Consider the following 24,808-nt stretch of genomic DNA (forward strand, 5'->3'; position numbering starts at 1 on the left):
TTGTATTTAGCAGTGCAGTGTCCTAGTTTTGCTTTGTGTCTTAATTTTGAAAACAAAATTCAGATTTTGACAATAAAGTGCACTTTTGACACAAGTGTATAGATCTTTGTGAATTTTGTTCAAATAAAAAAAAACAGTGTGCAGTGTGTTGGGAAATGTGTGCTATTTGTCAGGAACAGTGTCTTATCAATTGAGAAAAACTGTAATAATTACTCAATCTACTTTTAAGCACCCTCATCTCCAATTTAGGCATTCCTACTGATTGCCTGCTATTATTACTTTTTGATTGTAGACTTAACTATTTTTTTGATTCAGGTTTAGCAAGGACTATATACTAACTGTGCTTAGCTGGAGATCTTTTAGTTCCCAGTCATTCAGGACACAGCCTGAAAACAAGGTTGAACAAGGTTGCTCTGAAAATCAGATCACATCTCTTTTGACTTTAGTTATGCAACGTATGAACTATATTTTAAACTTTGTCTTTCAGTAACATGCTGTATATTGCTCAGTATGTGATTATCATTAGTATCATGTTGGACCCTTGTATGTTCTTTCTTTTTTAAATAGCACTTCATTTTTTAAAATATTTTTTTAACCTTCATCTAACAGGTGATATTTAATTTAGATTAAGACTCTCGTCATAAGCACATCATGAACATTAGTGGCACCAAGTTTTTTTTTCTTTTTGTAAACTTAGTGTTTTCAAATTTTGCACAAGGTCAGGTGAATGATTCACCAATCGAACACACGTACTCTCGGGAATTTCCTGTTTTGTGCAAAGTCAGGTGAAGTTTTTAAGCAGGAGACTTTTCAGGGACTCATTGCACAGAAGCAAAGATTTTCAAACCACAAGGATGAAGACACTTGCGGCTCTGATTCTAGCGTTTTGCTGCTGCTCTTGCGAACCTCAAATTTCTAAAGCAAATGGTGAAGCCTATCAGCACTCAACCAGCTGTGATGTCTGCTCCCTCACTTCCATAGCTCAAAACCTGGGAGCCATGGGAGAGAAAATCGCATATATGGCAGACAAAATAAGTTTCCTGGAGACCAAGCTGCAAAACACTGAAAAGGAAGTCCTGGAACTGCGTAACCTTACTGGTGGTAATGTAGCAAATGTTCTTTATGGGATATGCAACAGTGTTTAAGGAAGCGCATGGCTTAGGAATTCTACATTTCTAATCCCTTTTGTCATGACGGTATGTGACATTAAGGACCAGTGTAGTATCTGATCTGAGACATGTATTACTTAATAAGTTAGTAGAATGGAATCTGTTTTGTCTATTGTAGTATCTGACCAGTAACTTCTGGGAGAACATACATTTCCTTTTTGGGTATGTAAGCTGGTGATCTCTGACCTGAGATCTGGGAATGTTTATGTTAACGTGGTTTCTGTCTGGGAGATCATAAAGTGACGTGGGGCCTGTCATTGAAGGGAAGTCATATGTTATGTTAGGTTTCCATGTATGGACCTATATCAGTGAGGGACATCTGTTACCCTAGAAGAGAAACCCTATACTATGTTGATTTAGGGGTGGATCCTGTTTTTACCAAAGTCTCACATGTTGAGCTCATATCCTTCACCAGAAGGTATAAAAGCGACCTGACTGCTTTGTTCGGGGTGAGATTCTTATTGGCTTTTGAATCCTCCACAGGCAAACCATGGGGCCTGTTCAGATGCTGTCTTTATTATTCTGAGAGATGTTCGTTTTGGCTGTGAACCTCCACAGACAAACCATGGGGCCTGTTCAGATGCTGTCTTTCTATAATAAAATTATATTAAAAGCAACAGTGTCGCCGGACGTGATATTCAACCTCAGCACATCTAAGAGAAACCACGACACTAGCATTGCAAGTATTATATAAACTAATTATATCAATTAACTGTCATAGTAAACTGGCTAATATTTTATTGGTGTTCTCAAAATACTTCAAAATGAGGGCCTGCAAACTTTCTACAACAGTTTTGGTAAATGTCACATTTATACAAGACTATAACCCTGCATAATCATTGCAACTTTTACAGACGATGCTTGTATTGTTGGAAGTAACAGTTAATGCAATATTACATGAACACCTATGCATGTCTGTCTTATCTTAGACATGCTGTAAGAAATAGAGCCATATATGGATGACAATTACAATTTCTGGAAACATCAGCGGCATAATGGAATGTAATTTTAATCCATAAGGACCCACGGTGATGCCAGTGTAACAAGCACTTTGAGTGCCCCAGTCTATATAGTCCACTTGGTCTGTGGTATATCCCACATAATTTTCCTTTAAGGAAAAATGGGTCTGGGTTCTTATGGGCTAATCTACATAAATTCTCATTTCTGATATATTTGTGGTATTTTGACATTTTCAGGCATTCCACGAGTAGCATTTTCGGCAACTCTCAGGGAATCTGGCACTGGAAACATTGGACCTTTCACCACTGCTACCCCACTTAAGTATAAGAAGGTTTTCTCAAACACTGGCAGCTGCTACAATCCCTCAACAGGTAATAATGCATGTTGAAGCACAGGGAGAAAGAGAGGGAAAGCCAAATGAAAAATCCTGAAATTTAATCCACTCTCCTTGTTTTTACAGGCATTTTCACTGCGCAGATCAAAGGAATGTACTTTTTTCGATTTTCAATGATGAACAATCTCGAATCTGTTCCCAACTCTGCTGTGAGCCTAGTGAAGAACGGTGAATGGTTGTCATCTGTGTGGGATAGCAGTGGGGATGATGCCCATGACATGGGTAGCAATGCTGTGGTCATCTCCCTCGAGGTGGGAGACAGTGTGTATGTGGAACTTGTGGCAAACAAGGTTGTCTATGATGATACCAGGCGTTACAACACCTTCAGTGGCTTCCTGCTTTTCCCCATGTAATTCAAACTTTTTGTGTTTTCACAATGAAATCATCGTCTCTTTACTCTCATTTCCAACTGGTAGCGTGGAAAGTGAAATGTGTGACACTTAACGGTCATTCACACCCAAGCCAAACTAATTATATGTTGTAAGTAAACACAAATTTATCTTAACAGCAAATTAAGAAATGTACATGGAGTTTGTTGAGACATTGTAATTATCACATCTGTGCCTCTGAGTAAATGTCAACCTTTCCCTGTATCTTGATTGTAGCTCTGTCTCCAACACACAATGTTTTGAATGAAGAATTATTTTTGCATAATGTTAAAATATCTACGGTGGCAGTGTAGAAAGATTTTCTGCCTGCTTCAGCTCAAGAGACATCTTACTCTTACATTCATCCTACTACTGCAGAGCTACACACAATTGTGAAGTGCAGTTTTGCGCAGTAATAAAATTCTAGCACCTCTATCTGGAGATGGTACAGCTCCGAGAGGTCTGACAACATATCGTATGTTTGATTCTTACTGTAGAGACAGGGAAATTGTCCAAACCATGAGACACATCGAACACAGTAGTTACAGGAACAGATATTTAGACTCATATTAAAAGATGCCCTGAATGACTCATGGACTGCTGGTAATACAAGTGGGTTTCCACATCTTTAAGGACTGTGTCATTCTTACTCTAGAGCCTGGCCTCAGGTGTGTATATATACCATTGTCAAAAAGAATTAACACATTTTTTACTCAGTTGTGTCAGTGTCAGTAAAGATAATTTATCTGTAGAACTTCTGGTTTCTTACCGGCAGCTTCATTTTCCAAGTTGTAATCAATAAGCACAGAAACAGTCCTTAAGCTGCAGGTTAACTTACAAGAAACTGTCAGGGTGTAAAGTATTCTTTTGTGTCTATATTTATGTATTTATCCAAACTATTGCACAAGAAGCAATCTGAAGGTTTGGAAATTTTTAGTCAAGGCTTTCCCCCCTTTTAAATAATAGTTACTGTAAACCCTATAGGCCAAATAACTGTTTATCATGCTACACCGAAAGATGAAAGATGACTTCCCTTGATAAATTTTACACCTGATTAATAACTGAATGGCTGCAGATTATAAGAAGATCTTAATTTGCATTTGAAGTTTGGTGGGAAATGCTAGTTCTACATGTGTGCTGCTAATGATCTGTAGAATTCTCTAAAATCCATTGTAGTGGTTCATCCATGTCATAAATACTGGGGTTTATGGATTAGGAAGAAATTCTTCAATCTGACAATAAGCCAGTTAGACTAATGGAGAATTACATAGTGTAACTGCAGATTGTTTTTGGGAAGTTTCTGAAACAAGATATAGGCTCTTTTATACAGGCCTTAATGATTTGTTTTTGAAATCATAAAATTATACAGCTAGAAAAACTCTAAAAAACTCATATAATAATGTAACATTGAGTTTTTATTTTATCAGTTTGAAATTGAACAAGGTAAGATGCTTAAATGGTGCATATAAAGAACCGTTTTTTGAAAAATGAGAGTAGCAGCTCAGCTATGCACAACTCCTTCCTTGTTTAACCAGGGAAGGATTCATCTGTGCTTGGAGCATGAGCATGCTTGATCTCCCCTTTGTGCATGCCTTGTATTCTTGAAAATATATCACAACGAATACTTTGCAAAGGACAACAACTGATTTTTGGATTCTTGCTTCACACTCATCTTTGTTGTTTCCTAGAAAGTAACCCTTCAAAGTCTGTCTTTAAGTTGTGTTGTTCAAATGAGTGTCTTTCTCAGTGCCGGAGGGAAAAATATAAGAATCAACAGACTATATCAACAGATTTTGGTCCATTTGGGGTGGTTCTTGTAAGTTTAAATTGAAAATTACTATAAAAAGTTGAGAAAAAGAAAAGTGAACATAATTGCAAGACTTTTTTCCCTAATTCTACAAGTGGATGGTCTGTAGTTTCAGGCCCTCATTGCATTGCATTCAGCCTGCAGACAGAAAGCCTTAGACAATTTTGCCAACACTCTTTTGTCATGAAAAAAGTTTCCCAACGTCTCCCTCTGTGACTGCACATATTTTGGCAACACACACAAATTTCCAAGTTAATTACTACCCCCTGTTTCCTCCACATGAAGGCAAACCAGTGGCCATAATGAAGGAGAACATGGCAGTAAACAACAGCAAAAAACATGGCCCTGCTGTGGAAAATTGTTAACATTTAAAGCAAAATTGAGATATGATCACTTCATAAACCCAAATGGTCCAACCAATGTGTTTCGAAGGGCTGATTTGTCAGCTGAACTCTGGGATTGTATGAACTGACACAATCACACACAAAAAAGATATCCTAAACAGCAAAATACATGTTCATGGTGAAAAACCTAACTGAACACAGAAACATATTTTTTTAACGTGCAAATGAAGTTTTAAATGAGGTCTGAAACTCACAGCAACATATGGGTGCCACTGTTATGTCTAGCATTGGCCACAATGCCATGGACTGCAATGTTTTAACCTGATCAGAAAGTGCACACTGATGCTAAAGATAAGCCTGAATGTGTTGCTGAAAGCTGTGCCCAGTGGAATAGTAGTGTATAGGTCGATAGTATGCTGGGGACTAGTTCCATCTATTTATTCGGTGTGCAAGTGTTCACTGATTTAGAATAGTAAAATGGTGCTTGTGAGACTGTTTAAAGATAACATTCCTGTAGCTCTGTAACAATATTCATCAAAAATACACACGAAATATGTATTCTTTCAGCCACACATCGGGTTGCACAGTTTGGTCCCAAATTACCGTGCAAATTGTAGTCTTCATGTTAAAACAAGAATGTACAACACAGCTATTCAGGGAACTCAGACATTATTATTCTTGAACAGTTAGTTTGGCTGAGCAGAATGTCTCCCCATGGTCATTGGTGGCCTTACAGGTGTACACATTGGTGTCCTCTGGGCCAACTTTGGATAGAACCAGGGTACAGCGGCCATCGTCTTCATACTCTATCTGCACTGTGGGTGACTCCTCCACAGGTTCCTCACCACACAGCCACACCACTTCTGGGTCAGGGTATCCTGCCATGATAGATAACAGGAGAGATTCAGTTGCAAGATCAAGAACTTCTAAAATACAGCAAAACAGCAACAGAGCAGAGCTGTTTTCATGTCTGTGGAGGCAAGTCCAGATTCAGCTCTTTCAGGCCTGAGTGGTGACAGTTGAAATGACACATTATCAGAGCATATCCATTTCAAAAGCAGTAAATCTAATATGTTTTCTTTTCTTCATTGTGTAATTTTACCTTATTAAAATGTGAGACTTGAATGTTTTTGCTTTAAATTTTCAATGTCGGTCAACTCTCAAGTCCTCCTGTGTGAAGGAGGCTGGTTGGTGTGTGAGAAGTTGGCGTGTACCTGTGAGGTGACATGACAGTAGGGCACTGGTTCCCTGAACTACAGTCTGGTCCTCCAAGCTCTTGGTAAACAAGGGTGGCCCCTGCATCTTACGCTCCAGAGACTGCAAGGCATGTTCTGCCTCTGGGCTCAGGGTTGAGTCTAGGAGAGAGAGAGAGAGAGGATAACAGAGGATGTAGGTAGATAGTAGTAGCTAGCTAAACCAGAACATGAAAATGGTCCTGGTAAGATGATTAAAGAATGTGTCTCACCTTCTCTAGGGCTTGTGAGAGATGCAGAGCTGTCACCTTTAGACAGCAGAGCCATTCTCTTTAGGGCTAACATGGCTTTGCCAGCTTTCTGCAAGACAAATGTCCATGAGAAAACAAAATCACAATGTTAAACGTAAGGGAGAATATGAAAGTAAAAAGCCAGTGTGTTACCTTCCATTTCTGCCTGGCTAGAAACCTCTTCATTTTCTCTTTGGACAGAGTCTTAGTGGTGGTGAGGTCTCCAGAGTCAAATGCTGCCATCCAGGGGTGGTTGAGGGCCTCTTTACAGGACATCCTCCGCCTGTTCAACACACACAGAAAATTGTGGATGGTGTAGTGAAGACGTGGTCGATTGGCTCAGCTTTCGTTGTATGTTTATGAAATCACCTAATGTCTTTGTTGAGCAGGGAGCTGATGAAATTTTTGGCCTCCTCTGTTATCTCCTCAAAACTGTCCTCATCAAACTCCCACTGAGCCGCTGTAACCAAGGCCAGGGTCTCTGCATCACTGTTTCCCTGGAATGGAGACTCACCACTCAGCCTGAAAACCATACAGAAACACACATGATATTGTTTTGATTGTATTGTATTGTATTGATACAGTTGAGGAACTCAGTTTTACAGGACATAAATCCTGTCAGTGGGATAATGCTGCCACCTTGTGTTTATTGGGAAATTCTGCACACACAAAGCTGGAGGCAAACTGTGCAGACGTTCACTCAGAAGTCATATTATGGGCGGCATGACTCAGTGAGTAGAGTGGCTGTCTTGTAACTGGAAGGTTGCTGGTTCGATCCTCGGCCCATCGTGCTCATGTCGAGGTGTCCCTGAGCAAGACACCTAACCCCTAATTGCTCATGGTGGGTTGTGGTTAGCGCCTTGCATGGCAGCTTCCGCCATCAGTGTGTGAATGTGTGTGTGAATGGGTAAATGTGACATATCATGTAAAGTGCTTTGGATAAAAGCGCTATATAAATACAACCATTTACATGAACAGTGCCATTGAATATTACATACTGTTTCAGCATTTGCCCACTGGGTGGCATCATAATGCTAAAACTCAACTTGAAACTGACAAAGGGCCTTTTGACTGAAAAATAACATGGATTAGACCATAAACGTACCCAACTGACTCCATGCAGAAGTTTATACCTTGGATATGCATGACACACACATAAAGGATACCCATTTCATGTCTGCATGGTAAATGTGAAGCTTCCACAAATAGTCAGATAGCTCAGTTTAGCACAGAGAGCGAAAATGGGTCAACAACAAGCCTGGCTTTGTCCAAATGTACCCCTCTACCAGTGCCCCAAATGCTCACTGGTTAATGCTCTATGTTGTTTGCTTATTCAGTACACAAAAATTTGATGGATAAGTACAAATTTCTGTCTCTTTGATCTCTCTTTGGTAACTACCAACTCCTGATCTGGCCACTTGCTTTGGCCGTCTGTCGATTAGTGCTAAGCTTTAAAAGCACAGTGGATTTTTAGAGCCTTTTTTCTAGCGACAGCTAAAAACAAAAATGGGGCTGTTTGAGGGGTGGTTCTTGCACAATAACGTCCTGGAGTGCAAGTCAACCAGGAAACACAGAGCCAGGCTTTGTATTTTTTGCATAGACAGGACATTTCTTTTCACATAGCTCCAGGTAGGAAAGAGAAAAAGCATGTATCTATAGAAGTGACAATGTGACTCACAAGATGTAGCAGATAACCCCAATGCTCCACATATCAGTTTGCAAAGACACAGGCTCATAGTTGATCACTTCAGGTGCCACAAACTCTGGAGTCCCGTGCAGCACTTTCAGAGGTGTGCTGCCATCTGTTACACATAAATCACAAAATTTGGCATTGAAACACACACAAGTTAGACAAATACATATTAAGACAGCTGTGTTGCACGTACCAATTCTACTGGCTAATCCAAAGTCAATGATCTTTATGGAGGTGCCAGTGGTGTCAACACACACAATGTTCTCAGGTTTGAGGTCCAGATGGACGATGTTCTGTTGATGCATGTATGCAATCCCCTCCAGGATCTGCTGCATGTAGCGCACACTGGCGGGCTCTGTGTGCTCAAAGTTGTCATCCACAATACGTTCAAACAGTTCCCCACCTGCGATACTGCAGACAAACAAACAGCACTGACACAGAGATACACACCCAGAATTTGCAACTTCTGTATGACTTTAACGTGATGATACTTACAACTCCATGACCATGACCATCTCAGACCTGTGATCATATGCTCCAAGGCACTGAACCAGTTTGTGGTGATGGAGGTGGTTCATCAGCTCAATCTCTTTACGGGCAGCCTCCCTCTCTTTGGCACGACGTCCTTTGTAGAACTTTCCAGCACACACACGTCCTGTCTCTTTGTGGGTTAGCTTGTGGACCGAGCCAAATTTTCCCCTAAAGAAGAGCTTAATCAGCTTTTATTTCTGATTGAAACATGAATGTTACACTCTCACAGATCATGTGCAACATCACAACAAATAGTTCTGGACAACAGATGCTGATAATTAAAGTAATCTTCCATCTGAAACAATTGATTTATGCCTCTTTCTGTCAGTTAGAGTTGCTGTACATTCCTAAACAGTATTAACTGCAACCAGTGATGTTTTCAGACCCACACTGGTGTACATGACCATGTCTCTACATGCATATAATTTAATCCTACCTCTGCTGCACTTGGCTGGTTTTCCCCTCCTCCCACACTAAAACAAACTTTCTTTGGAAATGTCTTCCTCATCATTTCTGAAGAAAATGCTTCTTTGGCTCTACAAAAAAACCCTTGACCTGTCAGATACTCACATTCCCAGCTTTTCCAATACATTGTAGTGATCGCTGACTTTGTGGCAGGAGTCAATAGTGACGCTGGTATACACTTGAGGGAGTTCTTCTCCTTGCGTTTTGTTTGAATCTACACACATAGACACAATGATTTAAATATAAGACCTATAGTATTTGCCTATATTGCCCAACGTGTTGTCAAAAACTCATATCATCTCACCTTCCTGCTCCATCCTCACCACTGGTGACACTGGTCCCGGCTCGCTTACTCCCACAGAGTTATAGGCCTTCACTCTGAAACAGTATTTCTGTTGAGGCTGCAGCCCAGAGGACACTCTGTATGAGGTACTCTTACACTGGGCGGTAAGCTCGCTCCAATCCCCAGGCTCACCAGGTTCTTGATTTTTTACTTCAACCACATAACCAAGGATGGCACTGCCGCCGTCATAGCAAGGGCCCGACCAGGACAGTACAAGGCTGGATGCAGAGAGGAGGGAAATCACAGGACTGGAGGCAGGAGGCTCTGGCTTCTCTGGTGGGAGGATGATTTTTTAAAAGCTTTCAGGATACTGCTTTTCTTAGTCTTGAAATTTCAGATTAAGTATTGTCTTACCTATGACAGAAAGGGTAAGTGTGTGTTGTGCTGAGCTTTTGCGGTCCTTCACAACAACAGTGTAGCGACCTGTGTGCTGTTGTTTAGCCTCTGTTATAACCAGTGTACTGCTCCGATCAGTGTTTTCTGTCCACAGCTCTGGACCATCCACGATCTGCAGATAGTTCGGGAGACAAATACCATAGTGACAAAATAAATTTAGGTTACTTTGTCGAACAGCGTTTAAATCACCCCACCTGTTCTTTATTTCTGATCCAGCAGGACACTACAGGGGGGCTGCCAGCAAAAAAGCACGTCAGCCTGGCAGTTTGCCCCACTTTCACCTCGTGGTGCTGTGGTGGGTTTTCAAAATGCAACACTGGGCCTGCAAGGATAAAACAAAATGAGTGGATCCAACTCAAAGCTTACTGCTGTGTCTGGTTGAAATCAGCTGCGGAATGCCTAAAATATCACACTGGAAGGAAACTATGGAATGTGGTGTGTGAATTTGAGATAAAGACAAAGAAATGGCTGGTGGTGGTATTTGCTTTGTGATGCATGACTGGGAGTGTATTACTTCCCCTGAGACCCTTATTATGGTAGTATACGGCAAAGTGTCTCAGAATGCAAAACATAGATGACCTACCCCACACAAGTACAAACAGTCCTTGTGTAATGCCAAAACAGTTCATCTGTTCTTTGAGAACGCCTAAAAAGTTTCACATACATACAGCTGCTCATTTAAACAAATGTGCTTAAAGGAAACACACAATGGTCTTGTATATCTTATGCATTTATAATGTAAAATTCCATATATGAGCTGAAGTTAATGTCATCTCTTTCACACTGTCGGTATTCAAATACTGTGACATCAGGAAGGAGAATTTGACTGAGGTCAATCTGATAAACTTTTATCTAAACAACTTTAGCAGAAACAGTTTATTGTCTGTGTCTGATATATATAAAAGATATACATATATATTAAAAAAAAAACATGTAGCATATTCTATGCACCAGCTACAGACATCCAGATCTTATTTGTGAGTCTTTCAATCTTTTGCTTTAAGCAGCCTACACCCTAAAGTAAAGTTTCCCTGTATATGGGAGCACAATAAATTGGAGCCTGACTACAGCATAGTGAGGGCAAAGGTTAAAAAATAAGGTGCAGCTACTGAACAAACCATAAAAGCACACACATACAAACGAGAGAGTACTTGGTAAGTTAAATTCACAGAAACAGGAGCACTCAAAGCGGAGAATATAGCAAACAGTGAGAAACAGAAGGATGGATGGATGGATGGATGATAGAAAGACAGGTGCATTGCTCAGTCATTTGGCAGCAGGTAGTGAGTAAGGAGACAAAAATGTTGCCTTTTTCTTACCTGTCGCTGAGTTGGCTCTCTTCTTTGGTATGACTTCTGCAGAGACAGATGAAGCGCAGGTCGGTTTTAGCAGGTGAGGACTGAGGTGTGGCTCTATTCAGACTATGGCTATCAGTTTACAGACTCAGCAAGTTTAACTTGTACTCTGCACTGTCCACTTCCCTACATGGCATTCACTGGAGACTGAGAGCTTTCAGTGGGTGTATCACAGTGCTACATTGTTGTGGTCTTGTATGATTGGTATACACTTCGCCTGACAGCCAGTCGCACAAGGACTGGAAGTGTGCTTCCTTGTATAAAAATAACATGGATATCCTGAAGAAGATGAAACAATGGTAAAGAGGCCAAGATGCATGCCTAGAGCATCAAAAGATGTAGGTATTGTGCAACATAACAGTCTATGAGTACAAAAAGAACTGCAAATGCTATTGCTATATTAAAAAATACATTTATGTGAAAATGGCCACTAATTAGGAAATTAGGTTTTCATACATATAAAGAACTGTCATCCGATTACCTCTAGGAGATGAGACTGGGCTCTGCTTATCAGAGCCTGTGGGAGAGGCACAAATAGCTCCTTTGAATTTCTGTAGCTCATCTTTGTGAGTCTGGGGTGACCGTCCATTTTCCATTATGCTCTTGGATGCAGAAGTGGTCATCTTTGAAACATGATTCTGCACGCCACAGATAGTTTCAAAGTCTGAGTTTGTTGGAAGTAAGAGGAAAAGGAGAAGAGACTGCATCAGAAATGAAACTCTAGCTAGCTCTTCCTTAATGTGTTCAGAGCAGTTAACAAAACAAATACTCCACTGAGTGAAGCACTCTTTGCTATTTTTAGTAAATGGCATGGTTTGCAGTTAGCAGCAAACTGTGTTGAAAATGAATTTCCTGGTAATTGAATGTAAGAGAAATTGTATGAATGGCCTCTAATGCCCATTGTGGAACACTTCTCATTGTGTCCAAATGAGTTCCTCACCTCTGACAAACACAGCAGCGCTGCAAGATGTCTTCCCTGCGCTGCTTTCTGCCAAGCAGGTGTAGGCGCCAGCATCTTCTGGTAAACAGTCCTTCACCACAAAACTCACCTCCCTGCCACTGAAGGAAGATTTCCCAAAACGGGCCACTTCACCTGCCCATAGGAACAAACAAACAAGCAAAAAAGACAACTAACAACTAGAAAGCCTCTCTTCCAGTATCCTGAAGTTAAGTCCTTCAGTTCTGATGAAAATTTTTGTTGCATTGCCAGACATTACTGAAAATTTAACTTTGGTTTAAAATATGCCTCAATAAATGTTAAATATGTACAGCGGAGTTAAGGAAATGTGTAGAATATGTAAAAGCGCAGACCTAAAACCAGACCAGTATCTGCTTCATTGCACATCCAAACAAGCTGATTTTTGTTCCAAAATGTCCAGCCAGCTCCGGGTATCTGTACTCTGGGGTAGTTTAAGTCAATGTCTGACCCCTAATGCAGCATTGCAAACTGTCTCCGCTCACCATTGTGCAACCATGACACTCTGATTGGCTGACTTCCTGTGAGAACCCCACGTAGTATGATGTCCCCTCCTTCATCCACACTGCAGTCCTCCAGGGGCTCTATGAAGGCAGGCGGATCCAGATGTTTATGGGAGGAAAGGGTGAGCGACCCTGGATTTAGAGAAGAGGTGTGGAAAGAGAAGAGGAATCAGATGCAAACAAAAAACTTTATTTTGACTGGATTATGAGTGACCTCGACCCGATAGTGACCACAAAACTTCTATCAGCTTTAACCTTATGAATTCCTCTCCTCTCCTTCAATTTTGGCATGAATGAATGATGCAAATTTTGTTTACACAACGCTACTTTACTGTGTGTCTCACTCACTAAGCTACTATATAACCAGAAATATCCTCTGTGGCTCCCTCATACATGGGAAGTAACACTTGCTACAAGTGCTACAGACTAATGAAGGCATGTATGTAATTCATGCAAATATGGCACTCTTGCATTTACCAGAACAGTCTGCAACCACTTTATCCGCTTTTCTGTTCTTCCTTTTCTGTCTTGTAAAATTTGTCACATGAATTGAGGTCACCACTGGCCCAGAAAACCACAGTCATCTGCTTTAATATAAAACTCGTAGTTCATGCTGACAAGACTGTACTTTTAATTTGCTTGTGTGTTTGTTTTCTTTTCATGACAATGTCCTATTGTATTCAAGGCAAGAGTCTATTTCTGTTTTGACAGTCTTATTAAGCTCGGATCCTCTCCAGAAGGGAGTGTGTATTCCCAAGAATTTCACTCCCCCCGATTGAGTCAACTTTCAGAAATCAAAAGCTTTTGATTAGCGTATTAGCCTCACAATGATATATGATCCTCATTAATGCCAGTGCAAATGGGTGGCATTGAAGACGCCTGTCAGATAACAGAACTTAAAAAAACATTGATGAAGATAAACTAAATCTTACTGACTATTGTAGTCCCATGTAAAACCATACAGAGCATACTAGTTAAGGTTTAACAATGAATGTGTTTTACCATCAACCTTTAGCCACTGTTTACAATGTTCAGTTATTCACTGCACATCCCGATGTTTGTGGACAAGCACTGAATGCTGTTTAGTTAAGCGTGCTACTTTGAGCTACACTTCTACACACAAACACACTGAGAGGTGCATCTGCGCACCTCTTTCACTCTTTCTGACTTGTTTTAAAGGCTGCTCCAAAAACACCTAATCTGTTGAACATGAAACTTTCAAAAACCTACATCTTTCACAATAGTCGAGTCACTTTTTGTTGCTTCCTGAAATTTCTACATGTAGAAGATACTATGCAAAGTTTGTATCTGACAAACAAAAGTGTGCGACAGAGCATTCCAGATGAACATCTACATTGAAATAATAAAAATAAGAAGATATCTGACATGTAAGCAGTAACCACATACAATATTAATCTGAAAAAATATTTTTAAACTCGAGAATTGTTGCCTTATCAAATTTGCATTTAACAATGACTAATTAAATCTCATCTAAAAAACTAAGCTTTGAACTGAGAAAGGTTATGTTAAGTGTGGATTGACATAACATGAAAGTGAAAGGTCCCCACTGCAATAAACAATGTCAAGTGAGGACAAACATAACACCGGATATTAACTTAAAGAGAAACAAACAGTGTGTGGTGTGTGTTCTCTGAGAAATGATTTTTTTTTCCGTTAAGAGAAAACTGATGTGTTTGTTGCTGCCTGTTTTGGCAGTGGACCAACTTGTTATTAGGAGGCACTGCCATGCCAAGACTTGTCTATTCAAATGCTGACATTAATAACTTGCCAAATGCTACCAGTTGAGTTGCATCCAAAGCAAGCATACAATCTCCCACTCTCTTCCTCTCATGCAGGCCTTACCTGGATCAGTACACTTGCTGGAGGTCCTGGTGTCAGTAGGTCCAGGTCCATTGCCTGAAGCAGATGGTGCAGGAGGCGACTTGATGTGCATCCTGAAGGTTGACACATATCGCTGTTTGCTGCCATCACCATTCATGTCTATTTAGGAACAGCAGGGTCTCTGAGCGGAGCAGCAACAAATAGTTTACACAGTCATTTCCCAGGCTGATTATCACACTTCCTTTTTTTCTGTCGCTATGGTGCAGGCCTCAGCTGCTTGCCCAGTCTCTCTATTTCATGTAAAACCGCCAAAGCTCTATCTCTCTCACTCTCTGTTAGACCAGTGAAGCTCTGCCCTCACTACTTTACTGCACATGTTCGAGCCCTCTTTTCTCGCCCTCCCCTGATCTACACTAACTCCACCTACATGACAAATCTTTCTGTTTTGCTTTGGCCATTTGAAGCAGGGCAGGGAGCTCCTTATCTCTTTAGAGTCACTCGAATGCGAGATCATGCACACACAAGTCAAAGCCCTGCTTATATTGTTATGTCTAATGGACAAACACACATCACACACAAACAAGGAAAGACAGAAAATGGGAGAGTGGGAAACAGAGGGAGGTCTTATCTGCACTCACAGCCAAAGGTCGCATGGTGCGTGTTTGTTGAATGTGCTGTTGTTCATTGGATTTTCTGTTTGACCTCTCACTTATCAGTGCTGAAGCTGAACTTTGTGATGATAGTGACTTCGGCAAAAGTTCACTTCAAGCCTGTGGGCTCTGAAGGTTGGATCGTGAGCGACAGACTCGTAAATCTCATGCAGCTTTAAGCCAGAGAGCCTCCCCTTGTACAATAAATCCCAACACACACACACTGTGGTCCTTTCTAGGGAAACAGCGTCACTTCACCAGATTCACTCGCTGCTATGGTAACCAGGAGATCTCTCTAGAGGGACCTTCTTTTGTTCGAGCACATGTTGTTGAGACAGTCTAAACAGCATGGAACAGTAGCTCTCAATTAGGATGAGTGAAATCTGAATTATTTATCATAGGATGCAATCAAGACAAAGCAAATGTGTAACAATTATCAGCCTGACTGCACTTGACACGTCTGATCCCAGCGTTCATGAGGTGAGTTAGCTGAATTAAAAGTGCTGAATGTCAGAGAACACTGCAGAGGCCCGCTGAGGTGATTATAGCATCATTTCCATTCCACTCCCATCCCAGCTTCCTCAATTCCACATCAATGATCACAGAGAAAAGTACTGCGAGGGGTTTGTTTTAGTTTCTGAGTGGAGAATTCCCAAATCAAACATTTACCAAAAGGCTGCACACACACAGCACATCATTGTTAGGGCTTTTTCATTATAAATGTATACAATAACAAGTTCCAGCATTGTGAAATTCATTGTTCTTTTAAGATAGCAGGAATTGTAAAGCATTTTTTCAGTAAGTGCTGCAATGAATGTGGACTATCACCATCGAAAAATTAACCTAGAAATGAAATGAAGCCATTGAAGATCTCTCTACATTTTCTTTTCTAATAAGATATGTCAAATACACCACTCAGCAGATTATTTACAGACAGCATATATACTTTTTTTTCTTTCTAAAGCTGCATTTGCTGGGGCATAACATCTTCCATGCTTTATTCTGGATTAAAAGTAGCCACACATTGAAACTGCTAACGAATAGTACATACTGGATAAAACTGCATGCGATCTATTTAGTCAAGTTCTCTAGTGGAACCTCCAGGTGAAGCCTGAAAGAAAGTCACAGTACAAAAAACAAATCCCTGCTGTCGCACAATGTTGCATATTATGACAGACACAGCAGCTAATATGGTTTGACTCAAAGCTTTAAATAAGATGTGACAGTTTCCTGGGAAAAAGACAACACACACATAGAAAGCTGGCAGAAACTCTCAAGCTCCAGAGCTGCTCATTAAAAGGAAACAGTGTGACAATGCTGCGTTTCTCCCACAGAGTCTTTGTGTATAGCAGTATAATTAATATAATTTAGTCTTGGAACCACATCCTACACACAGAGCAGGAGGGGATACTGAGTGAATCATTCCTTCTGAACAGTTCTGTACCTCCCCCTCTATGGGTTTTCACCAGCTGATAGTAATGTGTGCAGATGTTTTGGTCTGCTCTTTGTCCTTGATTGACTCATGCGATAACACTAAAAGCTCCATGTCATTGCAAAACTATCTGCCACCTTAACATGAGGGAATAGATGCAGACTGAAGATAGTCACAGCAGAGTGGTGAATGGATTCGGCCTGTGGAGCTTAACTGTGTTCCAAAAGCAGAAGAGTGCAACATGTGTGCACATGAAAGCCTGACAATGTGTTATAAAAAATGCAATAAATAATTGAGGGTTTCTATTCTCATGAAACGCAAGTTTAAAAATAATGCAAGTAAGAACAAAAAATTAAGCATGCATATCAAATTTTGCTACAAATGTAAGACTGCATTCTGTAATTACAATATAGGAAGCAAGACAGAGCAGGAATGAGAATGTTACAGAATATTAACAGCTCACTTTTATACCTAAAATCATACATCACTCTTAATCCTTTACTCATGGGCAAAAGTGGTGCAGAAACAACGAAAGTCATGTGTTTCTAGGCTCATGGCATGTATGAAACTACATTAATTATCAGGTACCTTTACATGATCAGGCTTGCTAAAGTTAAATGCAGTGCCCTCTAGTCTCCAGTGTCTTGTTTTTTTTAATTGTAGAACCTGCTGAGAAATGACAGTGAAGTGCTGTGAAAAAGAGGATGAGTCCAATTTGGGTTTTCAATTAGAGATAAGCGGTAAAAAACTTGGTCAACCATTTCTTTGACACGTGACTAAAGGGTTAAAATGGGGGAATCCCTCCTTACAATGATGATCTGAACCTTCATACTCAGACAATTGCATCTCTACTGCTCCTGCAGAAGTCAGTTCCTTGAACCGTCACTAAAATCGAGGACACTGGCACCATCTAGAGGTAAGATGTGGAAATGCAAGCGGTATTCGCTTTGTTGGCCTCTTGAAATTTTCCAGATACGCAGTAATGTGAAGACCCTAAAACTTATGATACCTCCCTCTACCTACTGCAATAATATTCTAAAATTCTGCATCATCAGTGTTGTAAATGAGCAGCTTTGAGTTTTTGCAAGGAAGTGATTTTTTTTTTTTTTATCAAAGAAGTTACTTTGAGCAAGCAACAGATGCATATGTCCATGCTTCATGACATACAATTTTTGAGTCTGATGGTTCCCCTTTTTTAGCCAGTGAACTATTGGATCAGAACTAGTGGATTATTACATAAATATATAAAGAACTTTAGAATTTTTGCATCCTAGGCCTGGGATCTTTCCGTGTAGAGTTTGCATGTTCTCCCTGTGCATGCATGGGTTTTCTCCGGGTGCTCCGGCTTCCTCCCAGAGTCCAAAAACATGCTGAGGTTAATTGGTGATTCTAAATTGTCCGTAGGTGTGAATGTGAGTGTGCTTGTTTGTCTCTATGTGTAACCCTGTGATAGACTGATGACCTGTCCAGGGTGTCCCCTGACTTCACCCTAAGTCAGCCAGAATAGGCTCCAGCCGCCTTGCGACCTCAATGAGGATTAAGTGGTGTACAGATGATGGCTGGATGTTAGAAAACCCCTCCATAATTCATTAATTTCATTAGTTCGTCTTTTTAGTGACAACGTGGTTAAATAAATGTGATTTCAATCTGTCAAGTATAATCTTGACCATCTTAGAGCAGGTAGGACACTACAGAAGGGCTGATTCTCTGTTAAAGATTAAAATACTGTACCCTACTTTATGGGTCCACAAACAGCAACTAAGCTGAGCATGTCAGAGATGCTGAGATTACATTGGAATTAATGGAACTAACATCCAAAACAAGGATTGCGGCATCTGTTTAGAAGATATTGCCGGTTGAATGGCATCTAGTCTACCGAAGGAAAAAAAAATCTTTTCAGTTTTACCATTTTCAAATATCTGTATTTTATGCCTTCACATCCAGCAGATTTGTGGTGTAAAGAACATGTTGACATTCCATCAGTTGTGCTTACTTTATAAAGTAATACACATACAATCTTCCAGAGAAAATACAATAATAATAATCAGGACAACTTTATTCACTTAGCACCAAAACAAACAAGAGACGAAGAAAAAGCAGTACCCAGGGGGCAAAATAAAAAGGTCATGCAAATATAATATTATCAAGTTTCCAAAGTGCAGTGAAAAATGTAGCACTTAATAAGACCAGTGACCTCTGACCTGCTTACTGGCTATTCTCAGGCAGGTCAAACAGTCATGTATTTCCTCTGGATGTAGCACCAAAAGGCCAAAACTGTTATGCAACCACACCTTCACTCTGAGGCAGGAAAAATGGGTGTGAAGTGGGAATGTTTTTTTTTGTGAAGGGCCATTTTTATTAAAATTATGGGCTGTCAAACTTAAACAGTGAATACAGAGATTTATGCATGATCACAGCAACTAGCTGCCTATTTTGTTGCTAAGACAGCCTTTAATCACATTTTATTTGCCTCGGCTTCACCTTGTTAAATGGATTATTTTGTAGCAGTTTGCCTGTCAAAACAGTAGGGGGTGATGTTCACCACAGCAATATAAAATTAGCTGTAATCACATTTTTTGTAGCAAAATGTTTTTAAAAAAACAGAGTAAATAAATGTGTGACTCCACATTTTCTCAGTTCAGATCATGTTCCACAGCCCATGTCTTTAAATTTTCTGATCTGAATGTGCATGCTGTTCAAAAGTTTGGGGTCACCCAGGCAATTTCATGTTTTCCATGAAAAGTCATACAAGGGTTTTCTAATCATCAGTTAGCCTTTCAACACCATTAGCTAACACAATGTAGCATTAGAACACAGGAGTGATGGTTGCTGGAAATGGGCCTCTATGTAGATATTCCATTAAGCTGTTTCCAGTTAAACTAGTCATTTACCACATTTACAATGTCTAGCCTGTATTTCTGATTAATTTAGTGTTATTGTCTTTGAAAAAAAAACAGCTTTTATTTTGAAAAAAAGCACATTTCTAAGTAACTCCAAACTTTTGAACGATAGTGTACATCCTAACATATCCCTGTCCCACCAGGGTTTCTTGTACCTAATAATCTCTCCTCCCGGTGGCTCAACCAGCAAATGAGCTCTGCAGAGGTGTATTTAAATGCTGACCCTGTTGTGCAAAAGGTCTTGTTGTTTTTCGCTCCATTGGTTTCACACATTGACCGTGACTGTCTGGACCAGCAGTCCGCGGGGCATTTCAGCCAACAACTCAGCATGTGTAGCGGGAGCAACCCCAAAAAAAAAAACAAAAAAAACATAGGATGCAAAGGAAAACCACAGAAGGTCTTAATATCTCTAAAGGAAATTGCTAATGAGGATAAATTAGGCATACTAGACTTCCTGGTATTTTGCAAATTGAGAGAGTGGAATAAACAGATTTTATCTGGGCTGCACGCAAGTCTGAGACATCATACTTTTGTGGATTGATACACCAAAGAAAAAAATGTTTCCGCAAAATACTTTCCTGTTCTTCGATTTAACTGTAAAGAGCCTTCAGAAATCCATCACAAAGCGCTAAAGTAACACCCAGTCAGTCTTTGCGCTGCCTGTTACATTAGTGAGATTAGGCTAGGGAGTCCTTTTCTACCAGAGAGAGCATTTGTGAGCCAGTATGTGTCTGTATTTCACTCCCACCTTTGCAATGAGGCCCCTCCACCACTCTGTTGTTGGTGAGGGCCCACATGGAAGCGATTATGCTGTGCAGAGAGTGAAATTACAGAGAGAACCTACAGAACTGGAGCCCTCCTATAACCACTTACTCATTCACTTAGATTTACTCACATGAACACAAGCTCAGAAGTACACAGTGAGCACACATAGAAAGAGAGAATTCACTTCAGTTGCATGTAAGGAACAGGCTCTGTTACTCTTAGAGCGCTTTACAAGCTATATCATCACTAATAAAAACCTACAAATATTGTGTAGACATGTAGAAACCTGTTGCTTTTCCAGGCATACTTCATTGTTTTACTAAGGAAAGCTTTCTGTTGGCCGCATGTCGAACTAGTTTAACTAACAGAACCGTCAGTTGGTGCAATGGTTGCATTGAATTCATTACTGCATTGTTGCTCATATAGTAACACAGCCTTATTGTAACTTTTGACATACAGGATTGTGTGAATTAAAATGACAAGAGTTAAAATGCGATAGGGATGTGGAGAACTTCACATCCTACTTTTACTTGGTACTATACAGAGGAAGCTGCTTTTTTTCTAACTTTGTTTTCTGCTTCTTTAAGAGGGGACATTATGTGGACGTGTCTTACATACTTGATAGGCTTTGAATGTTTATTTCATTTGTTGTTTTTGTCTTAACATTTTTCATATATTCTTGACTTTTGCACAATTAAATTTTGCATTCAACGTAACCTGTATTTTACCTGAACTGTAAATATACAATGTGGACCCCCAAGAGGCTATTTAAATAAACAAACAAATGCACACATGTGCTCTCAGGCAGCAGCGTTTCTGCCACCCTGCTTGGAGCTGTACATTTCCACTGCTGGCTCTGTTGGGACAAGGCTGCAGTCTGTTTCCCTCCCGCTTTCCCTCTCCTGGACTGGAGTGAGATGGGGCCAAGGCAGTAAATTCCTCAGAAAGAGCTGTTAAGAGGGCCTCCATTAAAACGGGGGGAGGAGGGGGACACGCTCGCCAGCGAGGAGCCGACTCAGTAAGTCATCATCGAAGCCCGAGGCCTCGCTGGGGCCCACGGGAGAGTAACAGGTTGGATTAGAGTGTTACTGCCCTTATTCTGTTTAATACACCTAGTTTACCTGCAGATACAGGTGCTCAGAGAGCCTCAATATACCATTATTGGACCAATAAGAATGATTTTACTACTTTGTAACGTATCTCCAGGGGATTGATTGACTTCTCAGTTAGAAACTAGAGATGTGATGAGCTGCTGACTTGTGTGATTTTCACTTTTTCAGTTTATTTATTGTTATTTCAAGGCAAGTGGCAAAAATGGATTTATTGCCAAAATATAATAACTCGGAGTTAATGTTATACTAATCTTTAGCAATACTGCATAAGAGGTGAGAGGACTGGCAGGTTCCACAGTTTCATGTGTACAAATATGAGAGAAAACATGGCAAAAGATATTGGATTTAGTCGTGGACATCACACTATAGATCCATTAACGACACCTATGCACAGTTAAATGTGACAATCAAATATATGCTTATATGCAAATGAATGCTTAGAGCTATAAGAGATAACAAAAGACAATGCATCTTGGTAACTTCTTGTCTGAGGACCACAGGTCTTTGCTGGCATATTAACACGTACGTTCTGTGTTGAGTTTCCGTGGTCGCTCTGCCCCGAATGTGCAACTTAATAAAAATAACGACCACATTAAATTTCAATGAATGCAATAAATTGTGACAAGTTATAAAACAATGACACAACACAGTAGTAAAAAGTGAAACACTATACCTCCCTCCTTCCCTGTCTCTTCTTGTGTTATCATTTGCTACTTGCGCCATCACCCCGAAAGTTTATGAGAGTGGTATTGGTTGTGTACACACTGTGGTGTCTGGAAGCACATTAACCATTCCATTCCCTCCACACACACTCCTCCCAATCAACACCATTATTATCCCAGGCGTGCTTCAGGCTCCCAAAATATCTGTCATGCAGCTGTCGGCACCTCTCTGCTCAGCAGCTGGAGACGCTCTGAGACACTCCCCCACCTTCTACCCTGATGCCATATACACTGTTGCCCTGAAAGACAGGGGGGCAAAGTAAACTCCCCTCGCCTCTCAGAGTCAGTCTCAACAGTTTGCGGTTTGTCTTCTTGTCAAAGCCGCCCCTGCATGGTCTGTGCACTTATGAGAAATAAAACAACAGACAAATGATGTGCATGAGGCATGAAAATGAATCGCCAAGAAAGATAGGAAGTTTAGTGGGTTGAACCTCCTTCCAATTTCTACTGTAACTGAATATTAAAGCAATATGGTTTACTGATTTATGAAGCTGCATCTTGTGAAATGTGATGCACGCCAAAAGGCAAGGAGGAAAATCATCATAATTAGCATTATTAAAACAATAAAACCCCTAAACAAGATTATATTTTGAAGTGGAAATGCTAGTTTCTACTTTAAATGTAGCTCTTAAACCACAAAACCAATCATGAGACATTTATTATATTTGTCAACAAAAAACATGCCTTTCAATTTAACAAGAGTAAAGTGGAGGTCAAGTTTTAAAAAGAGATGACAAAAAGAAGGACATTTCCTCGTGGTGACCATTTATAGCTGGAGGCGATGAATCAATGTCAGCAACTGAAATGCACATTTAAACCTCCAGTCTCCTGCCAACTTGTTACGCTCCATCCCACTCACAGTGGCCACCTCTGAAAGCAATGACAGGAGAAAGAACATATTGCACTTCCTGTTGAGATTTCAAGGGAGAGCAAGACAGATAGATATAGTATGTGCTCTGGAAAATCTCAGCTACTCTCCTATGGTTAGGATAATGTATGACTGCAACTAATCCAGCCTTCAGAGCATGAGTTCTTCTTGAGTTTCTGCCAAGATTTGATTAGAAACAGACATGTTACAGGTCTGGATACTTAATCTTCTTTTTTTTTTTCTTAACATTTTCCCTTTTCCCCGAGTCCTTTGTCTGCTTTAAACCGTTTATAAGAATTCTGATACAACTCTGGTACATTAAAAAATGCCCATTGTACATTGGCACCCTTTTAAACAATGGCTCTACAGTTCCAATAAGAACACAGGCGCTTGTGACTAACAACATGATCCTTTCCTGACATGCCAAGACCTTCTTCCAATAACAGCGACATCATAATATCAACTCGTGAAGCATTCCTCCTGTCTTACCCCCGATCCCTGGCTTGTCCCTTCTTGCCCTCAAGCAAGCAGGAAACGGCTTCATGCAAGATCTAAGATGTGAGATCAACAACATGAGAGACGGCTGCCACTGAAAAACTGGGCACCAACATTAAAGCGAGCAGGATTCACTGTAGATAGTTACCACCCCTTGTGTAGTTAACATGAACACTTTCATGCTGCAGGTTTGTCACATTTTTAATCACAAACTGGAATGTGTAACATTTCCAAGCAGTTCTCTGCATGTATAGAGAAGGTCAAGTGCACCAAATAAACTCCCAAATGGACCATAGAACATAAACAACACACACAATTTACTGACAGAAAATATTTTGTGATTTTTTTTTTCCTGGCGTAAGTTACAACCACAGCATCTGACTCCGTTTAGTTCTGATGGTCTGAGATCCAGTTTTAGTTCACGAAACATTCACAAAATCACAATCACGTCTCTTCTCATTCGCGCTCTCCTTTTCTCCCTTTCTTTGTTGTTTTCCCTGGAGCAAGACAAAAGCAACCAAATAATACTGAATTTTCCATCGCGCTCTCCAAACCCCTCCTCTCCTAAACCCTAAAACAATCTCACTCTCTTCACCACCAGCACCCCACCCACATGCCGCTTCTCTTCATTCTCTCGCTCTTCATTCGTTTCTCTGCTTCAGTGCAAAGCCAAACAAGCCAGCCATTAAGTTGAGTTAAGCGCAGGAAGTGGGCCTTCGGGCCAGGCGGCACTGTTTACAAGGAGCTAGTCAGGTTTCAGCGGTGCTTTGAAGTGAGCAGCACACAGGAGACTGTCTGTCACTAGGCAAAGGCCCAGCACTGCTCCACTGACTCACTCGCATTCCCCCCATTCATCTGAGCGGCGAGAGGGAGGGAGGGTGGAGGCAGAGAGGAGGTGTAAATGGGCAGAATAGAAGAGCCACAGGTAGATTTATGGCTTTTTCCCCCCTCAGAGTATCTGTTCCTACCTTTAATCACTCTTACCTGTCTGTTATTACAACCCTTCTTTATTTAACCCTTGGTAAGGATATATGAAAGACAAACATCAACTTGTCCAACAGGCCATGAGCTATAAGAGAGATCCACTACTGGTACGGCTCTGTCATATGCTCCTAACAATATTAATACATCAGCCTAACATAAATATTATGTGCAGCATTATGAGCCCCTCTAAACCTTTGCTCCAAGAATGTAAATGGACACACCATACGTTATGTACATGCCATTCTCGAATG

General features: G+C 40.6%; 1 protein-coding gene and 1 long non-coding RNA gene across 2 annotated transcripts; one reads left to right on the forward strand and one right to left on the reverse strand.

The window, feature by feature from the left end:
* The first annotated feature begins 456 nt into the window (after positions 1-456).
* LOC110958842 (uncharacterized) lies at positions 457-2,493 on the forward strand. Its single transcript, XR_007938762.1, has 2 exons — positions 457-1,101; positions 2,366-2,493. It is a non-coding gene; the product is annotated as an uncharacterized LOC110958842 (long non-coding RNA).
* Positions 2,494-4,288: 1,795 nt separating this feature from the next.
* mylk5 (myosin, light chain kinase 5) lies at positions 4,289-15,161 on the reverse strand. Its single transcript, XM_022205545.2, has 17 exons — positions 14,651-15,161; positions 12,770-12,919; positions 12,249-12,401; positions 11,790-11,972; positions 11,273-11,308; positions 10,148-10,275; positions 9,912-10,065; positions 9,519-9,830; positions 9,320-9,428; positions 8,714-8,917; positions 8,412-8,629; positions 8,204-8,327; positions 6,895-7,047; positions 6,679-6,808; positions 6,508-6,595; positions 6,257-6,397; positions 4,289-5,920 (listed from the first exon to the last, which is right to left on the reverse strand). The coding sequence occupies exons 1-17, from the start codon at positions 14,784-14,786 to the stop codon at positions 5,715-5,717; spliced, it is 2,625 nt and encodes an 874-aa protein (XP_022061237.1). The 5' UTR covers positions 14,787-15,161; the 3' UTR covers positions 4,289-5,714.
* Between the last annotated feature and the right edge of the window lie 9,647 nt (positions 15,162-24,808).

The sequence above is a fragment of the Acanthochromis polyacanthus genome, chromosome 21 (genome assembly GCF_021347895.1).
Source record: "Acanthochromis polyacanthus isolate Apoly-LR-REF ecotype Palm Island chromosome 21, KAUST_Apoly_ChrSc, whole genome shotgun sequence".
Taxonomy (NCBI): domain Eukaryota; kingdom Metazoa; phylum Chordata; class Actinopteri; family Pomacentridae; genus Acanthochromis; species Acanthochromis polyacanthus.